Source organism: Corvus cornix, chromosome 2 (assembly GCF_000738735.6).
Source record: "Corvus cornix cornix isolate S_Up_H32 chromosome 2, ASM73873v5, whole genome shotgun sequence".
NCBI classification, from domain to species: Eukaryota; Metazoa; Chordata; class Aves; order Passeriformes; family Corvidae; genus Corvus; species Corvus cornix.
The window spans coordinates 93,930,210-93,952,121 of record NC_046333.1 but is presented as its reverse complement, the minus strand read 5'-3'; the positions used below and the strand labels follow the sequence as shown (position 1 = coordinate 93,952,121).

Below are 21,912 nucleotides of genomic sequence, written 5' to 3'. Positions count from 1 at the left end.
AATACATTCAAATCTGAGGGAAGCATCAATCTGTAAAAAATGATTTATTAAATACTCAGAAGGTTAACCTGTGTGACAAAACTTAAAATGTTTTAATTTCATGAGTTCTAAGATGTCAAACACATCAGCTAATCTGTGGTGTTCTGATAGTGAAAGAAATGCTTAACAGCTTGAAGGCTTTGATATTTTGTCTTAAAGTGCCAGTAATTTACATGCCATCTCATATAAAATCAAACCTGTGGTAGAGAAGTAGAATTTAATTAGTTGTGAGAGAACTGTGGGAAGAACTTGTCTAGGAATTGCTTAGGCAGATCACTTCTAACTGACAGGAAAGGTGGGACAAAATACTGAGGTTAGTGACAGCATTAGTTTTGCAGACTTTGCTGTGTAAAAGCAGTTGGAAAAGTGGAGTAAGCACCTATCTCATCCCAGACCTCCCTCCCATTTTTGGTCCATCCCAGGAGGAGAAAAATGCAGCAGATGAGTCTTCCAGGAGCCTTTAAGGGAAGAGAGCTTTGCCATGCAGTGGATTTTGCTCCCTTCGTGCTGAAGCAAAAGAAATAATTGCTGCAAGGGCTGTCAAATTGCAGGATAAGAGCAAGCAACACAATTACCATCTTAAAGTGCTGTGGAAGGAGGGAGGAAGGTGGAACAGGAAAAGCAAAATAGCAAAACTGAGACAAAACAAAATTATCATGTTGCTGTGGCAGCTTGAGGCAATGGAGCAAGATATGCTTTGGCCTGGTAAATAAAAGGGCTGTTACCAAAAGCACATTCATCACCTACCCAGCTAAATCTGGTGAGGGATAATCCTCTTCCCTGTACATGCAAGAAATAGAAACAATGACATGATGATCACTATGGAACACAGCATCTGGGTCTGCCATACACAGAAGATGATGAAAAGACAGCCAAGATTATGAAATAATGACCAGGTAATGAGGCAGGCAGGAGTTGAAAACAACAATCTGTACAGTCATTTCATGAAGCAAAAAAAGGCAAGATTGTTTATTGTAATTACTAGAACTGACTTCACTAGCCATGGTTTGTCAGTATTATATATTTCAGAAGCCAGCTGAGTAAATGGAAGGACAGCTCCTGGTTGGAGAGGCTTGTTTGAAAGCATTACCTATTGTTAGTTCATTACATAAAGCAATCACAGCATAAATTGAATATAAAAATCCTTGCAAGTGGCTTCAATTAGTCATGCATGAAGTCAGGAGCTGTGTGAGGAAGAGAACCATGGCTTCTATGTCTTAGGCTCATACTTTAAATTGTTCCCAATGATACCTGTAGTCTTTACTTAGTGCCGTTAGAGACAATGAATCAGGCTCGCAGTTAAATTAGTGTGAATTAGCCCGTAAATGCCTTGAGCCCCTGAAACTGCTTACCTTTGCTTGCATTGGGGGAGGTGTACGGGGTGAGACCTAAAAACCAACACAAGGAGTTGTCAAACGAAGACAAAAATAAATGTCAGAAATCATCAGGCCTTTTGCACATTATCCATGAGCTAAAAATGGTAATTGCACTGAGAAGCTTCTCTGCTGTCTTAGGCTTTGCCTGGAAGACACTGGATTTATGTCTATCTTGAAACAGTAATAATTTCTGAATACTGCCAGTGTTGAAGACACAAGGACTAAACATGTATATGGTGAAGCTGTATAACTGACATGGTTAGCATTTGACTATGGTAATGGAGGTTTACATGCTTTTTTTGGTAGCATTTCAGTATTGTTTGTCTTCTATGTAAAAATTATTTTTGGCATTTAATGGCATAATGAGCTCAAGGGCACAGTACAATTTGGGGCTCAAAGGGTAATGATTGGTTAGTGTTTGTTACTGATGGATTCTAAAGAAAATATTTAATTTTGGTGCATAAGAGGAGGGGAGACTTACAATGTTCTTGAAGAAGTGGACTACAGGGTTGTCATCAACAGGCCGGCCATGCTGAGATCTCTGGGGGATGGACCCGACGTGGTGGCTGACCCTGGCTGCATGTATGTCCTGAAAAGCAGAACAGGCACGTGGCCCAGTCAGCTGGGAAGGACAGCTTATCAGCCATGGCATGGAGAGTCATTTTCACCAGGGGTGAAGAGAGGAGAAAAATGCCTTGGAAATCTACAGAGATTGCCCCCTATAGCTGTCAGTGCTGTGAAACGGCAAATACGCAGTATGTATATGCACATATGGTGTGCATATGCTTTTAACATTACAGCCCAGTGTGGAATTAAGCCTCTTGTTGGAAAGTTCAGGCAACAGAAACCTTGTAATTTTCCTTAAATAGGAATTTTTTCTCAAGTAGGATCTTAGGCTGTGATTTTAGAAATTAAACCAAAATGGAGAAAAAACTTAAAATTATGTTGGATCATTCTGCATGGGAAAGCAGGAATAGATCGTGTATCATTTTTAGTTCCCAAAGACTGTGTAACACTCATGAGCTGCAAGAGCAATGGGGTTTTTTTAAGAATGAGGGAATCAAGTGAGGCTGACAATTTCTATTCCAGTAGAGCTTTCTATTTTCAGTAGGGCTTCCTGAGCAATAGTCCAAATGAAGTCAGATATATGGTTTATGACACTGACTTCCATTGGAAAAGAAAAATAATCAATGCAAAGAAGTTCAGCTGGTTTTCATCATGGTTGTTTTTTTGCATGCTGAAGTGGACACTTACTGTTTTAAAAACTTGAAATTTATTGGATCTGTGAAATCTCCATAATGTCACGCAGTCAGTCCTGCCTAAACTTCTGCAGCAGTTTCTACTTGGTCGCTAGTTCCAGTGATGCCAAAATATCCTCTGCTGTCGTGATTAGGAAGAGAGAGCCAGTAGTATTCAGAGCACTTCGGCCATGTTTTTGTCTTCTTAATCTACATTCAAATCACCCAGTGCTTTGCCTTTGAAACCTGCTGACTGCCTTGTCTTTAGGATAAGTAATGTGATAAATACCATGGTGTTGCAGATCTGACGGGCTATGGATTGCCGCAGAAATGGAGAGAAACTGGAATAAGGTTTTAGAATCTAGATCGGGTTGAGTTTCTTGGTTTTGGCGTTCTGACCAATTATTAGGTTGAATTAGCACAATTATTAGGTGCTAATAACTTGGCTTATTGAAAAGGTTATTGTGCTGTAAATACAAAGTTTCTTCTGCCTGCAGTGCCAAATGTCATCACAGGCTTTGATTGTCCCTCCCTTTTAATGTGTAGAAAGCAGTAGAAAATCTGAAGTAATTTTTAATGACTGTTCTGGGTGAGTTTCCTGGTGTTTAAAATAAAGTGCTTTCCATTCATATTATCATCAGCAAACTTCACCTTTGAATGAAAAGGTCTTCAGAATCTTTGATATTATTCTTTATTTGTGACAGGTAATTCACATTTCCCTTCAATTCATTGTTGGAATTACTCTTTCACCTCTGGTTTGTTCTTTCAGTTTTTGGACTCCTAGGGGCAGAGAGCAAAATCCAGTGGTGTTTTTCGGAGACTGCCTATGTTTGTGCAATAACTGGTATCTGTAGGTGTTAAAAGGTAAAGTCTAATGGAATTGAAATGAAAAGAGAAATCTGATTTATACTGCTACGATGGACTAATGAGATGGTGTGATATGAGTGGACTTTTTTGAAGGAACTCAGTTTAACAGTTATCATGTGTTTCATTAATGCATTCAGATCATCACCATTTATCTGTAAGTATGTTTTAAGTGCTTGGCTTTAAATAATATTCTTGTTAAAACCTAATAGGAATAGAGAAGAGCAACTGTGTTTTAGGAAGGGGTGTAATATACTTCTTATTTCTTTGTGTTACTGGTCTCTTGTGCCCAGGGACTGCAGTGAACTCTCCCCATACCTCTAGCAATGTTGCTAGGAATTTCAGTCTTGAGAGTAGGGCCAATAAAAGGCATCCTTGGCTTCTATAACTATGTATTTTGAAATGTACTTGCCAAGTATGAGCCTGAATTCAGAGCCCTTGGGTATTGTTGGTGAAGTTTAAAATGGAGGTGCCTCTGTTTGTGCCCTTAAAGAAAGTTTAAACACACAATAATTCTTCAGTAACTGAAGAGGAGAGAACAGTCAGCTTTTCCTGTTCCCAGTTAACATTAATGAAATGTTTGACCTCAGTTAAGGATCTGAACTAACTCTGCTGCACATTCAAAAAAGCCAAGAAGAACCCTAAAGCTAAATAATACTAATAAAAAGGATTTGCCCGTGCTGGAAATTTAAGCAGTAACTGGGAGAACTGATTACAAAAACACAGTTTGCAACTTCACTTTGAAATCAATAGTTTTAAGGTTTAATAATCTAAATAAAAATTCTTAAAAAAATACCCCCAGTTATTCTGTAATGGGGAGTGATTTTTCTTGAAACAGTTTGTGGTTCTTTCTGGTGATGCACAGGAAAGTTGCACTGTTTCACTGTGTGTCACCTACCTTAGGTATGTTGGCCACTAAGACAAAAAAAAAGAGTAACTGTGAATGCAGTGCAAAGGAAACATGCAGGTATTTTAGTCTCAACATTAGCTATGTTTGGAATTGCGTTCCCTGTGTTAGCCATGTACTTCCACACCAGACTAATTGCATTTACTGGCACAACCCATATTAATATATCTTGAAAGAGCTGTTAATTAAAAAAAAATTAAAATTGCCACTTCTCTAACAGTATGGGCTCCTTCTGGGGTTTTGTGCAAGGTTATTACATTTCCAGTTGACCTGAAGATACCCAGGTGTGTGTTTGTGTGTGTGTGTAGATAGATATATATGCATACACACACACACACGTGTATATATATATGCATGCTTTTCAGTGTTGTGCAACAACTCACTCTGGGTATAAAATGTATAAAAACTGCAGTTAAGCAGTTACAGGCCTTTTTTTCAGTCTTGATATCCCATGAAATCCATCCCTGACTTTGCTTGCTGTAAACAGGATATGTCACATCTCGCAACTCATACGCATTAGGGGGGACTTTAAATGCATATTATAATCTGTCTCTGAGGGCTCTCATCCTCCACAAGAGGATTGCTTATAGCTGAAGACACCGTATGCATGTAAATAGCTCTAACTCCTAATCAGTCTGTGATACACATTTGTGACAATAACAGTATTAAGATGTTTTGAATACTTGAATTTTCAGCTTTTTACAGTTCCTTTCAGTATCATTATTATGTGGTTTTGTTGCCTACTTGGGGATGTGAGATGAAAGTCTAAAGTACATGCCATGTTGTTTTTCTACTGGCAAAATCCAAATACATATGAAATACAGAAATAGCTGATACCAAATGCAGTCAAACCAGGTAAAGATGAGAAACAATGGGCTTTTTCACGGGTTCAATGGGTTTCATGGTTTCCAATGGCTTTTCTTCACAAGATACCTAATGAGTTGCTGTGCATGAATTTAAAAGATATCCTACAAAATCAACACATTTCAAATTCACATGGACATGAAAATTGCATTTAGATTGCCTTAGAAAATCAAACTGTCCCACAACTTGCAGGTTGTCTGTAATGCTTAACCACCCCACTAGGACATTTGCAACTGCACTGGTAGACTAAAATTATTCTTTAAGCATTAGGTGATGAACAATTTGCTGTTCAGTGGGAAGAAAATGCTGCAAGTTCAACAGGCAAATTTTAAGCCACTCAGCTGATTCTGTGTTAGTCCTTGAAATGGACTCTGAATCCAAACTCTAATGACATTTCTATCCAGGTTCAAACGTACGTAGTCAGTATGGTTTCTAAATAGGTATGCCAAAGAGGAGTTGAGATGCATCCTTTCAGTTAATAGATATGTTTTGGGTTTTTTTTTTTTAATAACATGGAAATCTATTATATAGTTTAACGAAAAATCTGACAGGCACTTGAATACAGAAATTGCATCATCTTGGGATTTGGAGGGGCTTTGTCCATGGGGCTTTGTGTTCTGGGCATGGCTGACGCTTCGTCAGAACCTTCCAGTGCTGCTGCCCAGGCTCTCACCAGGCAGCGACAGAATACACAGCCCATGTGTCATGTGGGGATGTATTTTTCCATGCTTATTCTAGTAGTAATACAACTTCTGTGAGCATGCACTGCTAAACCAGAGCTGTGTTGTACTGGTGGTGTTGGTTCCATCTTCGTTCACATACAACCCAGGTAGCAGTTTGCTCTTGGTGGTGGTGTTTGTCCCAGGCTGTTCACGACTTGCTGATCTGTTGCCAAAAGTAATGGGAATGCTGACGTCTTCCCCACTGGCTGATCTGGTGATGACATTATAGCTAATTACCTAATTCAGCAGGCTTTTTTAATCACTTTAGAATGGATGAGCCACACATCCTTGTAATGGTCCTGTTAATTTTTACTAATGTGGAAGACAGAAATTAAATTACTTGCTCAAAGGTATAGAGGAGAATTGGCAGGAAGAGGGATGTATAGTACAGGAGATTCTGTCTTTCAGTGTTGTGCTGAGATCAATCTTTGTCTAGAAATAGGTGATGAACAAAAAGAGGAAGAATTCTTAGCAGAACGACAGGAATAACAAAAATGGCAGTAAAGAGCAGAGATGACTGAAAAGTAAGAAATGCAAGGAAGAAGAAGGAAACAACAGAGAACACTCCCCATCAAGAGAGGTGCCAATTGATAATCCAGAACCACATTTCTCCATAACCCTTTTACACCTTAGTGCCTTGATGATTAGTGTTCACAAATTAGCAGGTAAAAGAATTACTGGGGAAAAAAGAAGAATGGGGGCAGTTTTTCAGGATAGTTCTGTTTTATGATGGGACTCAAATCAGAGACCAGTGCCATTGTACCCTCTGGGTTTTTTCCCTGTGTCCAGTTTATTCCATTGTTGTGACGCTTGATAAATGGTTTCAGAGGCAAAACCCGATACTTCAATTTGACTTTGCTTTTTGAAGCACTTTTTCTGCCTAGCATCAATAATTTTATTCAAATATTCTTCATTATAGAAGTTCTTCATCTACTTGAACACAGTCTCTCATGCATACTCAGTATTGTTCTCTCTGTTACTTTATCAAGTTGGTATCAATGACGTAAATTAAACTTTGTTGAAATAATCCATGGTTTGGGTGGGGGTTTTCTTGGCTGGTTTTGTTTTTGATTTTGTTTGACAATAATCATTCCAGCAAAAAAAGGATTTTGCCTAGTAGGTATTCTCTGAGTAGCTTCTGCTACCAGCAAACTTCACAGCCTGAAGGATTTAACTGTACATGGGCAAGAGATGGAAGGCATCCTGCACTGGTATTCACCATGAGCAGTTTACTGATGGCCTGCGTATTTGGTGGAGATGCAACTGTTTGCTGCTGCTACAGCAGAAGAATTTAATGTTGTGGGTATGGCCATTGGTAAGAAAGCAGAGATTTATACAATTTTTACAAGTCCTGTTCCCTAGTATTTCAGTCATGAAGGTCACGCAATAAACAAGATGGGAATTATTTGGAAAACAAAGCTATAAATACCAGGCATACACTATCACTTTACAGCTGCTGGCCAGAAGAATGTTACTACAACCTTGATTTCTGAAAATCTCAGATTGCACACGCTCACCCACCCACCCACAAAATATTTGATCATCTTTGAAGGGATTGGCCCAATTCTATTTCTTTTCTGCCTTGCATAGGCAAGCAAGTGACAAGCTAAACCCTTGTACAGGTTGCTAAAAGCACTCCTGCTGGTATCAGCATAACTTGTGGAGAGAGCCTAATAGCAAGGTGAGTTTACTATTATGGAATAATTAGATATGGCATGGTTAACAGCATATTTCTTTGAAACAAATACTGTGGTAAAATTTCCAATAATATAAGTGGGGAAAATGGACCACTCCAAACCTGAGGCTTGTACAGTTTCCAAGGCACATTAATTGTATGATGTATCAGAAATGGAGAAGTAGATGCATCATAAGCAAAAGGTGAAAGAGAGCTAAGGCTCATCTTGGGTCTGCAGAAGTAATTCTTTTACAGACATTTTTTAAATTGTTTTGTAAAAAATTCAGTAAAATCACCTGAAAATGGCAGTGGATGATTTCTTGTACAGCTCAGAAATGAAACCAAGTAACTTGAAGAGTGTCATGAGTAACTGAACACAACTAACTGGAGACCATTTCAGGAACAAGGTGACATATTTTGCATCAGTACAGAAGCTGAAAGCCAGCAACTGTCACTAATGGTACGTGATGACAGAGGTAAAGAACAAGGTCAGGGAAAAAAAAAGTATTAACTTCTACTGCAGTTTTCTATTTGGCAGAATTTACCATTGTGTAATCTGAGAACAGCTGAAGAACAGTTATTTATTTTGGCATTCTAGGACAGAAAGTGCTAAGGATAATGCAATTCTTCATTTGCAAGGAATGTGATAGAAAAACCAATATAGCAGATTTTAATATAAAGCAATTTCTTACTTACCAAACTGATTAATCTGCAGAGAATAAACAGATTGTTTTCAGGCAGAGAAAATCCTTGTGCTAAATTTTTCATAGACCTATTTGACCATCTGTAAGTTTTGGGGTCCCTGCTGGCCCCTTGCACAGACACCTCCCTCTGGTATATGGTATTAAAATTAAATCCAGACCTTACTCTCAGCTGGGCTGTGGTGCCATGCAGGTGAACAAGAGAAGACTGGCTGAGAACAGAAGAGGCCAGTTCCCACTAAAAGACCCCAAAGCTGCCATCACTGCCCCACCAGAAGCTGTGCCATCCGGCTCAGGCCCAGCCAAAGGGCACCAGCAAGCCTTGAATTTCACCAAGTGCTCAAAAGAATCCTTGGAGCTCTTCTGCAGCTCCCACTTAAACATACTACTATTATTTTTATATCATACTAGTGACTAGAAGACTCCAGAAATAATCAAGTAGAGACTGAACTGAAAGATCATGTTTGAAGTTTAATGAAAGGGGGAAACCTTTTGTTGTGGAGTGATTAGAAACAGAGATCCTTCAAATGCTTCAGTTGATTAATTTGTATTTTAGCCTGAACATGTTACTAATACATTTCGGAATTTAAGAGGCAAAAACAACCATATAAAAGACAGTTAAAGCAGAGAAGCACATTGGCATTCTGCCCAGTCATGATCTCCTCTTAACCTGAAATACAAATCAGTGAGCCCTGAATACTTTGTCCCATTTCTGAACAATCCTTGCATGCAGCTGCTGTCAGGTGAGCACAAAGCACCACTAATACTTCACCAGCATTTAGTGCTTGCACTTCTAAGTAGCACAGAGCATTAAACCTAGTCCAATTCCCACATTCCTCTAGTAGCTTGTAATAATTGCTTCAAGCAGTAACTTCCATGAAAATGCAAGTTCCAGTGCATTAAATAATGTGTTAATTATTAGGCACAAATAACATGTATATGGTCATACCTGTGTTAAATGAACATGTCACAATCAATCCCATGTAATGTTGGCTCCTAAGCCTTTCACTTCTCACATGCTGTGTGTACTCACCATTTGATACTTTGTTTTGTACAGGTGGTATTTTTAAAACCAGGCAGATACAAAGTACTCTGAGGTTCTACCACTGCACAACCTCAATGAGCTTCAGACCGGCAGTTCTGATACACTGATTCGTTTTTGGGTATTCATCATTCCTTACTAGTGCTACAAAGGAGAGGCCAGATTCAGTTCCCATTATCATTAATTGAGAACATCAGATTCAGGAGCTTTGGTTATTCAAAGCCTCTCCTTTCCTTCCAGAAGGCAACCTCTGTTCCCCTGCATCCCATGCACTGTTCTAGCTGAATTTTGCAGAAGGACACGCAGCCTCTTAGTGAACCCGTCACATATGAGTAGTAGTAGTTTGTTGCAACTGCTGTTAATGGATTAAAGCATTTAAAACAAATTAAATCATTAGTACACTGGTTTTTGTGATGTAAACAGTTTAATGAATACATAAAGCACATAAAAAGCCAAAGATTAAAACAAAATTATTGTTACAACCACCATAAATTCTATAATTTTTTTTTACAAGCATACTGCTTGCACAGCAGGTTTTACAAAACAGTGTAAAGCTAAGACTTGGAAATTAAAATCACAGTAAGTATTTACTTAAATCACATCATATACTAGTCAGACTAGCACTGATTTAACTACTTTTCAAATTCTTCATGGTGCTGTAGTATACATTAAAGCTTCCACAGGAAATGCAAATAGAGTTCAAGTGCAAAAAAAAGAAAAAAAGATTCTGATTAATTTATCCCTCCATGGCATTATTTAAAACTGTGGTTCTTAAACTTTTTGCCTCTGCATGGCTATTGCAACCATTTTTGTGGATCCCCACTCTAGCAACTGCTTAGCTCAAGAGTGGGTTTGGAACGGCTGATTCTGAAATGCTGATCCCAAACCCTGATTCTGCTCAAATTGAGAAGAACTTCAGCCCAGTGATGCTCCTGCCTTGTATCTATCTGTAGGACAGGGAAGCCCCATCTCTACCTTCTGTATTTCTTGCACCCAAGCATATAGAAATTGGGAAGGAAATACAGGAGCAAGGCTTCATACAGGCAACAGGAGCATGTTACAAGATTGCATACAAAACTGAAGCAAAATGTAAAAGAGAAAGTGATAGAACCTTCCACTCAGCCTTGCCTCACCTACTGTTTACTGTCACATATTTTGGTTTGTTTCATCTGTGTCACAAATGTAGTTTAAAGTTTAGTACGTTAATGCAAAATGTTAAACCAGGACAGAAAAGTTCTTGTTTCACAATCCAAACTTTAGTAGAAAAAAAAAAAAAATCATAAACAAAAGGATTACAAAAGCATGAACAACTGCATCAAAGAAACAAAACAGCAGTCAGTACATACTGAAGTTGAATACAGGCTAGAATCTAGGAGGTGCAAAGAACATTTGATTGTTTTAACAAACTTGCTTCGACCAATATGCTACAAAGATTAGAAAGGAAACAATTTATTGTTATGCTACTCTCTCTTGCATGCTATTTAAAATGTCTGCACCACAGTTTCCTTCTGTCACCATTTTAAATTCTTTCTCAATACGATTAAATTTGAGCTGTGCACAACAACAGTTTTGTTTCAAATATTCTACCTTAAGAAGAACTTTTAGAAGTTCAAGCTGGTTTTGACTGAGTTTCAGCTATCCATAATCTTGATGGGGTTGGGGGAAAAATGGCAAATGCACTTGCTGCCCCTTAGAGGAGAAGGAGTACTTTTGTACACTCCAGTATTTCTATTTTTAACAACTCCCGTGAAACTCCCATGCACTCTTAATTTAACTTCAGAATTGCAGGGCAAGGGAGAACCTGCTCCACATGAGAAAAGGAGGCCATGAAACAGTCCCAGCATTGTTCCTACTCCACCTTTCTGGACACAATAGTGCATATTATTCATTAATGTACTTCTTAGCAATGGATGCAAGAAGAAAATGCCTCCACAAAGAATTTATAATATGTTTTGCTTGAATGTCAGCCCTAAATTTGTACAAAGAGCAAGTGTTGTCTTCGCATTCCAGTGCTTGCTGGTGTGGGTAGTTGAGATGCTCCCACTGAGGCATGGGCTGGTTGAAAAAGGAAGACTGCAAGAAAGGCAGCAGCAGAATTGCTTTGAAATGCTTCAAAATAAATAAAGAAAAAAGTGCAAGCAAATAAACAGTGCAGCTCTAGGAACTTTTCCTTTTCAAGCCTTTGAAATTCATCCTTTAAGGTGCTTTTAGTGGTATCTTATTTGCCAAAGACCTGTTTACTTAGTGGAGTCTGGAAAACTGCCAAGGGACTTCATTCTATTTTGGCTTGTTCATTAACACCTTCATCATCTATCAGTGATACTCTACAAAATTCAGCAAATGGCAACAACTATTTAGGGTTTAAGCACAAATTAACCATCTAGATTTCCTCTGTCTACACTTGTATAAATAAATGACACCACAAGCCTTTCTTGATACAAGAAACCAAAAGGCATTGTTTCAGAGGCTAAATAAATAATAGCTGAAATGACTGTCTGTGCCACTTGCTCAGTCCTTTCCACACTGAAGCCCTTCCACAAGAGAGCTTCCTAGGAATGTTTCCTAGGACATAAATCAATATTATCATTGTGTGGAAGAGTGCTAGAGATCCTTTGGCACGGGAAGTCGTACTGTGACTGACTTTGCCAAAATAATTCGACTTTTCTGTGCTTCCAGCTCAGATCTGCAAATCAGGACTCTCTAGCACTGTGAGTAGTCATTCTTACAGGAAAAAAAACCCCAAACAACTATTTCTGCTGGGTAAAAAGAGTCAGAGTTGTCCATAATTCTGTACTGTTTTGCAGACACTTAAGTTCTTCAGAATAGCAGTTTACTGAAGAGCAGAGATAAAAGAGATGATGTCCTGTCCTCTCATACATAATGACATAGAAATCTCTAGAGAATCATTGCAATTGTGTTCGCGCCAAAAGATAAAATACAGAATTTGTACAGCTTGCAGACATTTTTTAGTCATTACTCCTAAAAACTGAGTTGATTGGTTTGATTTATTGCCAAGCAGGAATGCACATACCTCTGTATATTCTGTATGCAGAATCTAACTTTTTGGTATTGTTTCCTTGGTGTACAAAGAACATTTCATATGCTATTTTTCATCGAGTAACACAGTACACGAACAAAACAGCAAGAGTTGAGCTGGCCAACCAGGTTCCAGAAAAGAGCAGCTGGGAACAGTCTCTGCTATTTGCAGTAACAGCAAGAAAAACACTTCTCTTCATGCTCACAGCAACTGCTTTTTGCATTTATGAACATTACACACAGGAACAATACTACAGAAACAACTGCCTGGCTGCTAAATCTTTTTCAATAGCATTACAGGCCCCAGTTTGTAAAGGTGAGAAATAAAAAGAACAAAACACCCAGCTTGCTTAGTACAGCCTACCAAGCATGAGAAGCTTCTGGTTTTAAGTTTCTAGAGTATTTTTCATCCAGAGGTCTCTACACTACAATGACTCTTGAGGGAAGGGCTATTATACATTGTGCTTCCAGATGTGGAGCTGTGACGGACACTGACAGCCACAGCTGTGGGACCACCACAGATTGGTTTTACACCACAGGGCAGCTCGTGTCCCGTCCCAGTGCAGCACTAAGAGACGGCACAGATCACAGGCTGGAACACTGAATAGACCTCAAAGGTTGTCAGAGGTTATCCAAAAATTTGGGCCCAGCCGGTAACTACGAATACTGCTTTTTGCTTTTGCAACACACAACTTGAGCAACTACAATAAATTCAGCTAAAAGAAAGGTTTTACAGCCCTACAGCAGTTCCATTCGAATGCTTATGTAGTGTGTGGACACACGAACACAAGACTCCACTTATCATTTACATGGCAAAGGGTACAGCGAAAATATGTTAAACTTTGCCACTTGAATAATAGTGAACTAATATGCCAGCTGCATAATTTATCAGAGGAGGCAGATTAATCCTGGAAAAGGAAAGAATTCAATTAACAACCTTTCACTGATACCTTGTTTCTGAATTCATAGTGTAGAAATGGTTTGTTATGCAGTTTCTAATATGAAATGCCTGGAACAAATCTCAACTTCTTATCAGAACAAAGCAGCTGGACTATTTTGTACACCTGGGATTCAGGATAATAACTGTCAAGCCATCTCCCTGGCAATGCTGTCAACTGACCTTAAACTTACTCTTGCACAAGCAGGCTGAGAATTTGGCCACAGTTCCTTTTCCAACATCTATTTCCAAGTTTGTTTAGTGCCAAGATACGAAGAGATTGTCTTGCATTTAGTGCTCTCATCCAGGTCCCTTATGCAAATATTTAAGAACAACACACAAAAGCAGACTGAAGTTTCTCTAAATGGCACAGCATACAAATGCATACAATGCACTACATTAAATGCTCATAAAAATTCCTCTTGGTAATGTTTCTAGAGCCCCCTGGATTTCTAATACTCCTTGTTACTACCCAGAGTAGCTCCTCTTGTTTCCCAGATCTTTGCTTTTTTTGTTGTTGCTGTTTTCAGTTTAAAGCCAAGCATTATATTACAAGTACCGTCCTGCTGGCTAGGTCAACTCTTGCATTATAGCAGCGAGACCTTTCTTTCAGACCCACCCTTCCTCTTTCATTGTACTGTATTTTGCTGTAGCCTCGCAGTTCTCTATTCCTCAGAGCTCACCTTGCCAGAGCCCCGCCGGGGAACGTGTCTTTCACCTCCAAAGAATCTGCCCAGCGAGTCAAGTAGACCCGAGTCTCTGTGCCGTGGGGATCCATGTCTGGCATGGTCTATAGTGCTCGCAGATGCCATTTTTGATCCGTGCCGGAAAGAGGAGCGTTTTTGTGAAGCCATCAAATCCGAATTCTCTGAAGCTGCTGCACTGTCCTCTTGGATGGTCTGTAGCTCGTCTGACTCTGAGGGCCGATCTTTGAAGGTGTTGTCTTCTCTTCCTGGGGCATCTCGGGAAAAGAGGCGGATCAAGTGGGGGCGACCAGTCCTGTCAGCTGGGTTGGCCTCAGGCCAGGCATTCTTCGGGTCTGCTGTGCCTTTGGAGTCTGTCACCGCTGGGCTCTTCGTGGAGGTCCCATTGTTCTGGTTCACATCTGCCTCTCCTGCAAACAACAAGGATGAGATATGAATACAGGCCTGTGAAAAACAGCCCTGGAACAATGCTGCTTTCTTTCCCTTGCCTTGAGATGCTCATTTCATACAAAACCCGTAATATGTGCAGTTGTAATGAAACTATGTTCTCTTCCAGCCTTAAAGAACATTAAGTTATCTTGGAACTGAAACCAGAATGATGTTCTCACACAAATTTGCAGTAGTTCTAGGTAGTTTTTTGCTGTGGGTTTTTTTTTCTTTTTTTAAATTTAACACATTTATAAATACATCGATAGATTACTTGAAGCATAACTAACTTTATTTACATGGAAGTTTTGGGGATGAGGAGGCTTTCAGTGAGTAATCAGAATTCCTGTACTTTCCCTTGAGAACTGCAACTCTAACTATGCCGTCTTTGTCCAAAACGGGGAAAAAATAAATAATTACAGTGACATTGCAGATCTGTGCCTTCACAAGTGCACATTCCCTCTCCACAATGCCAGAGCGTTTGGCCTCATTTGGAATCCCTTGCTGTAACTTCAGTATGGATCAAACATGCATAATGAGGGGAGGGGTTCCTTTTCCCCACTATTGAAATTGTCCTCACTTCAAAAAAGACAGCGAGCACTGAACTGCAATTTCTGCTTGGCCTCTCATGACAGTTTTTCTCCACGTAGGATGATCCTGGCACTCCAGGTACAATGTCCTAGCACTGATGCTGAAGGCCTAAAGCAAAACTGTCCAATTTGCATTTAGTGCTTGTGAGAAGTGACAAAAACAATTATCAGCAACTGACAAGCTTTTTTTAAGCCAAGAAAGGTGTCAAGACAGACCCCTGTGGTAAGTGAAATGCCTGCTGCCTTCTCCACAGTTGTGTTCTGATGCTCCAAGTAAAGTATCTAAGAAGCATCAGCTGCAGCACACTTAGCCCTTCACCTACAGTAGCTCCTTCTATCAGTGACAAAAAGATTTATGGAGGTTTCTATGATCTATACCACGATTCCTACTGTTCTAAAGGAAATGGCACCCACTGAGGAGTATGACTTATCTCCAAGGAACACCAAAAGAGTATTAGTAGGTCATTGCCTGAGGAGCAACCTACAGCACAGACACCTCCCACACACTCACTCTGTGTCAGAAATGTCTTTTGGAGTTAAGGGGGCTCAGAATTTCAGAAGTAAGTTAGTCATGTGTTACCTTTAGGGTCTCCTAATTACCCTGTTACATCCTCATTTGATTTGGTCCTTATTGCCCTGGGAGGGATAGGATCTGGCAAATACTGCTGTGTTTTTGAAGTACTCTGGGCTCAAGCACTTTGCTAATTCAGCAGAGCAATTTTAGACTTGACACAGTCATTTCATAGGGTTTCACCCACTCACAGGGCACTAAAGAAACCTTTTCTCAGGCTGAGAACAATTCTGAAATAATTTTATGAATAACAACACAAGACAGTAATGATGGCTTCTGCAAAACCTGTGTGTAGGTTACAACTGGTTGTAATCAGTCTGCTACAGTTTTTCATATAAAAACATAAAGTGCAGTTTTGTTGGTTCAATTTTTTTATTTCTTTTGTGAAAACTACCTAGAAAATGTTGGGGAACTTCAAGAAAAATTTGTTTGGTTAAAACATCTGTAAGTGTCTCTCAGGAATACAATTATTTAATCAGTGACTATCTGTCACTGAAGACCTCATCAGTGGGGAAAATACTCGCTGGCAACTTTGGGATTTGAGTTTTCCTGAAAAAATACTTTCAAATTTATTAGAAACCCTTAACATACCCAAATGATTTTCTTAACAGAACAAAAGCAAAGTAACTAACGTGGATATGGGACACATTCTGAAACTGCAAAACATTTTAAACAGCAACTCTAAGCCTAGATTCTATACCATAATACAAATCCATTCAAAGGCAGAAAGAAAAGCAAACAAAAGAGTTATTGTATTTAATTAAATGCATTAACATAACACCAGAGCATCTGCATACTAATATCTTTTACAACAGTTGTTCTTTGTGTCACTGAATACGGGTATTGGTAAGCAACAAAGAAGGGTAATTGTGCCACAAAAGTAGCTTCTCCCAATGCATAGGCAGCGAGCTATAAAGTAGAAATCTTTCTGGAGGCTTTATTTCAGTAGTGAAAGCACACATTTAAGTTTGCCTCTAAATTTTCTTCATGCTTATGTCTTCTCTAATATATAAAAACATGTAAGAGAGATACTGTTAATATTTTTGCTAACTAATCAAAGACTTCCAGTGCATTTGGAGAGGCAGATCACTTTAATAATGTCCTAAGGACATCCAGAATTAATGGACTATATTAATATATGCTTATCTTTTCATTTAAAAACAAATATTTAGACTTTTATTAAAACCTATTGTAAATGCTGTGTATAGCTATTTTTAAAGTTGTTTTTCTTTGGAAAATGAAGCTCTTTCTTAAAACAGAGTACCCAGCCTGTACCACATCACCTATACAAGAGAAAGTTGCCCAGGAAGGAAGAGATCTTCGGCATTTTTTTACTAATCCTTGTAAAATGAAATGCGGCAGAATGCATTGCCACAGGCATTAACTAGAGGGCTATGGCAGTGTCTTCTATTAATACGTAAGTGAATGCAGTCCTTGAGAGCTGCACAAATGAGGGCACAAGAAAAGCACCTCCTCGCATTAGCCCAAAAGCAGCAGGAGGGAGCCAGACCGGAGCAGGGATGTGGCACCCCAGGTGGGGCCAAGGACCACTCCCAAGGGCAATGCCACCTCTCCACTTCCCCTCACCACACGGTGCTCTGAGCCTGCTGCTGGCACAATGTTCCCTGGGCATGTTGGTCACAGTGAGCAGAGCCATTTGTTCCCTGTACACACAGTGACTTCCAAAATGAGGAATATAGACGGACAAAAAATTCTTAACAGTCTGTTAAAGAAACCAAAGAGAAAGTCCAAAGGTGCTCTCACTGAGACAATAATAAATCCAATCCTTCATTGTCTTTAATAAGAGTTAGGTCCCATATGAGTATTTTCAAAACTACTGTGGCCTTAGTGTTTGATTAGACACTGATAGTTTATCCCATTTCTTGAGCTAAGCTTCTAATTTCCTGGGACCTCTTGGCCCAGTGCTTCAAACAACAACTCCTCTCAGGACCATGGAAATTTGTTCTATGCAAAGTACAATTTCCAATTTGGATACAAATATCCTTCTCATGGGGCACTTGGAAGGGTTGCTCTCTGATAGTCCCCCCTTGTGTGTGCAGCAGTCTGTAGTCTTCCATACAGAGGACAACCTGGAAAGGGGTTCTTATGCTAAGAGTTTTAAAAAAGATTACAAGTTTTTCATCTCCTCCTACTCCTTTCCAGTCTTGCTTTCTTGCAGATACTTTTAATTCCTCTCACATTCCTATCGCTGCTCCCTCTACAAATGCTGTAAAATAAATGAGGAAGATGAAGCTGATAAAAGCTGAAGTCCATTCCCTTACTTTGGGTTCTCAAGAGAGGCTTAGATCAACTGCCACAGCATATTGCAAATATTGATCATAATAATACATGACAGCACCTTAAATATTTGTATGAAATCTTAAGTACCATTTACTCGTTACAAATGCCAAAAAGTACATTAATCAACTTTGTAACACTGAATATTGAATATACTTTTTCATAACTACAGGCTACTGTGATCAATTACACTTCCTTTTTCTCAGCTTTCTTTTCTCAGAGTATGAAGATGGAAATTATCTCACTGATCTTTTAAATCAACTTTTCATGCTAGCTTAAGTAATTTAGAGATAAAAAGCACTGTTTTTCACTACATGAAATATAATCTGTATTTGCCCTTTTCTGCTTTTTAGATCCTCTCTCTTCGATAAGATGTCAGCTTATAGACAGTTAAATGCAATGCAGTATAGTCCTCAATTCTGAGCTAAGTTTATTTCAGTATGTTTCCCAAAATATTGACAATAAAATATTAACTAAAACATCTGACTTTTTGTATTGATTCACCTGTTCTTAGTCACTTGAGCAACAAAAGGTAACACCTAGAAATTAATCAGCTTTGTCACAGCTGAGATTTCAAGATCTCTGGTAAGCTAAAGCAGTAAGGCAAATGTATTAGTAATAGTTTGCTTTGCATTATTTAAGAGGCCGAGACCACTGTTTTGGAATGTGTGGCTTCTAATGACACTTGTGGTAATATCAGGCACTTGAAAGAATAAAAGGCCAGAGAAAACACATCCATCATCACTACATACATGCTGCAGCTGAGGATATCTGGGTTCCAACTCTGCTGAGATGATTTCCCAACAGTCCAACTACTGGTTTGGACTTTTACTGCAGCACAGCCCACAGCACCATAGAGTGCCCACAGCCATTAGGCTTCACTACAGAAGTTTTGGGGAGACAGAGGGGGAAGAATTATGTCTGCATTGTTAAATCTGAACTGCAAAAGCTTGATTCATCCTCATTATGCTAAGACACTGCAGGCAAAAAATGGCTCTTAGCCTAACTTCACTAATATGGTTAGAAGGCAATATGCCATCAGACATTTCAAATTAACAGACCTAATTACTGGGCTTGTCTGATGCTTGTCAAACAGTTGGGAATCAATTTTGGACAAATATTTCTGTTTGAAATGGATGGCATGCAGTGTAATTGTGAAACAAACACTTGGTCATACCTGTGAACACAACCAGAACGGATGTGCTGGTCTATTTAATCTTTACACAAACATTTTCCCCATTTTCTAGCAGACTGAATGCAGAGAGAAGTGCCCATGTGTCTCATGATATAGATTCACACAAGTTCAACATTCCTACTGCACTTAGCCAAGAGATCACTTCCATTACAGCTTGCTCTCCCCTCCCTCCCTCCTTGCCAAAGCTTATCACCTCCAGGGAAAAAAACTTCCACCCAAAGGCAAATTTTCTTTCTAGCTGCAGCATAACTGAAGGAATGATACTTTTTTACACAAGAAATTCAGTTTGTTCTATGGGCTAACCAAGCTGCACCACACAAACGAGAAACCACCTGCTAAGCATAACATGCACTCCGTTGACTTCCCTCCCTCGCTTCTTTCATTAGACATTTTACAGCATATAAAGCTCTTACCAGACTAGAATGAAAGTTGTGAGAGTGTTTCCATTTCACTGATGAGTTGAGTACATTTCTACGCTGATGAAGCAGTGAATAAGGAATCTGCTATGGCATAATTTTCCTTACAATGAAACTTAGTACTAAAAATACAGTAAAAACTGAAAAACCTCACTTGGTCCAGTATTTATTTCTATTGAACTAAACTAAAAAAAGACCAAGTTTAGTTCTATACTACATCTTGGGTCAGTAAGGATCACTGGCTGAGCCTGCTGAAAGTTACTGCACTTCATTTTATTTAAAAACAACTTTATTGTTGGTAAAGGCCAAACATAGGTTTAGACCTTTAGACTGCATTGCTGTGGCCGAGTGAATGAAACTTCCACTTAAAATTTTACAATAAGTGCCTGAAAACTGCTGCTTTTCCTGCATCCCTGATGCCTCATGGAATACCAGCTACCAGCTGTTCTCTGCAGAAAGCATTATGCCCCCTAAGAGCTAATGCCAGACGGAAAGTTAATAGGTCAAAAAGGATCTATTAGTCGCTGGACCTTTGCTAATACCCAAGCATTGGCACAGTTTCTTTCAGACTCATGAAAGATCTCATTTCTCCAAGCCCTCCCTGGTCTTTTCCTGCTGAAGAAAAGCTGCTGAGGTAGCAGAGCTTGGCCTTACAGCAAAGCTCACATGAAAACACATGAAGGAGAGACAATAGGAAAGTATCAGGAAATATGATTTCAACTGTCTTTGCTAGACTTCATCACCCCAAAGTGTTTAATATGTAACTGTGAACCGCTGCTTGTTACAAGAGTACCAGTTTTATGGCACATACATCCCTTAAGCACTGCTTTGCAGTAAAGCAAACAGTTTTTGGGAGAAGGATCCCTATAAGGTGGTAGTGGCACAGTGGGGAATTGTTGCTGTGGTGTCTTTTTTGGTAGGGTAACTATACTGATTTTTTCAACTTACCAGTAAAACCATAACGTAACCAATCAAGGACTAGGTGAAAACACACAGCAATGTGACATCCAGCTGGAATGGTGACTCTCTAATAAACATGCCTAAATCTTATTTTGTGAATCAGTAAACAGCACAAAATTTTTAGTTTTGCTGACAGCTCCATGATTTGAGAGGGTTGGTCCTGTGAAACTACTACAAAATAAAAATGAGAAATTAAAAATAAGCTGTATACTCATTACAGCTTATGTTCAGCATTATCATTCTACTGAACGCAATTATGTTTTATGGTATCAGTGTGTAAAAAGTAGCAATAGTCCCTGAGTCAGAGATTTTTGATATATCAGGAGTCCTCTTGCTGGAAAGCTTTTCTGTATTTTCACCAAGGCACATACAACTCCTAGGATCTGCACGTCAGAGATGTGGAAACACTTGCAAGTCTGTGCAGTAATAACCCGAAGTCCATGCCCAAGAAGCATGTGTGGTTACTGTGGGCTGAAATGCATTAACATCCCCCTGTGAGGGGCTGCACTCCAGGAGCCAGCTTTCAGACTTGATGGAGGAAAGAGAAGCGAGGTGGGGGTCGGCCTCTCCTCCCAGGCAACCAGCAACAGGATAAGAGGAAATGGCCTCAAGGGGAGGTTCAGGTTGGACATCAGGAGGGATTTCTTCACTGAAAGGGGGATTAAGCATTGAATCAGGCTGCCTAGGGGAGTGATGGAGTCACTATCCCTGGAAGTGTTCAAGCAAGAACTGGATGTAGCACTTAGTGCTGCGGTTTAGTTGATGTGGTGGTGTTCAGTCAAAGGTGGGACTTGACCTTTGAGGTCTTTTCCAACCTCAATGATTATATGATTCTATGAAAGAGAAAGTGGCTCAGGGCTGCTATGAGCCTCATGGGTGTGTGAAGGTACTGTTTGCTTGTGAGGTCAAGTAAAGAAACCTGCAAGTAAAAAGAGGCATTCCAAAAAGCTGGAAACATCCCCTGCGCAAGAGCGATTTTTGATCTCGAGATTGTAACTAAAACCCATCTACTTGATTGCAGAAACTGCCTTGCACTCTGCATGCTTTCACAGAGTTGGGCACTTGGTTATCCGTGCCTCTGGTTCACAATGAAGAGCTGAAACAAAGCCCACACGGTGGCCTACCATTGCAGAGGAATGCAGCAGTGTAGGCCTGGCTCGCACCCTCTCGCTCTTGTTTTCCAGAACTTCTGGCATTGCCTCTACTTGCTGAGGGTTACAAAGGCGAGTACAGAAAACAAAAGAGCCTGTGGTTGAAACCAGTGGGACTTGCTATGGCAGAAATTTGGAATCTATGAGAAGCATGTGGCAATTCTCCATAAAGCCTGCAGAGTTTTTTAAAAATCTAAACA

General features: G+C 39.6%; 1 protein-coding gene across 2 annotated transcripts in view; it reads right to left on the bottom strand.

Annotated features, from left to right (window-relative positions):
* The window catches only part of LOC104685804 (myelin basic protein), an 84,029-nt gene that overhangs the window by 4,606 nt on the left and 57,511 nt on the right, over nucleotides 1-21,912 (bottom strand). Inside the window, exons 3-6 of one of the 2 annotated variants that reach the window (XM_010393828.4) lie at nucleotides 14,085-14,515; nucleotides 1,897-2,004; nucleotides 1,392-1,427; nucleotides 787-819 (exon numbers count right to left, since the gene is read on the bottom strand). In XM_010393828.4, the coding sequence (XP_010392130.1) occupies nucleotides 787-819; nucleotides 1,392-1,427; nucleotides 1,897-2,004; nucleotides 14,085-14,515 (608 nt within the window). The remainder of the gene's footprint in view (nucleotides 1-786; nucleotides 820-1,391; nucleotides 1,428-1,896; nucleotides 2,005-14,084; nucleotides 14,516-21,912) is intronic. The other variant, XM_010393829.3, reaches the window with a different exon arrangement.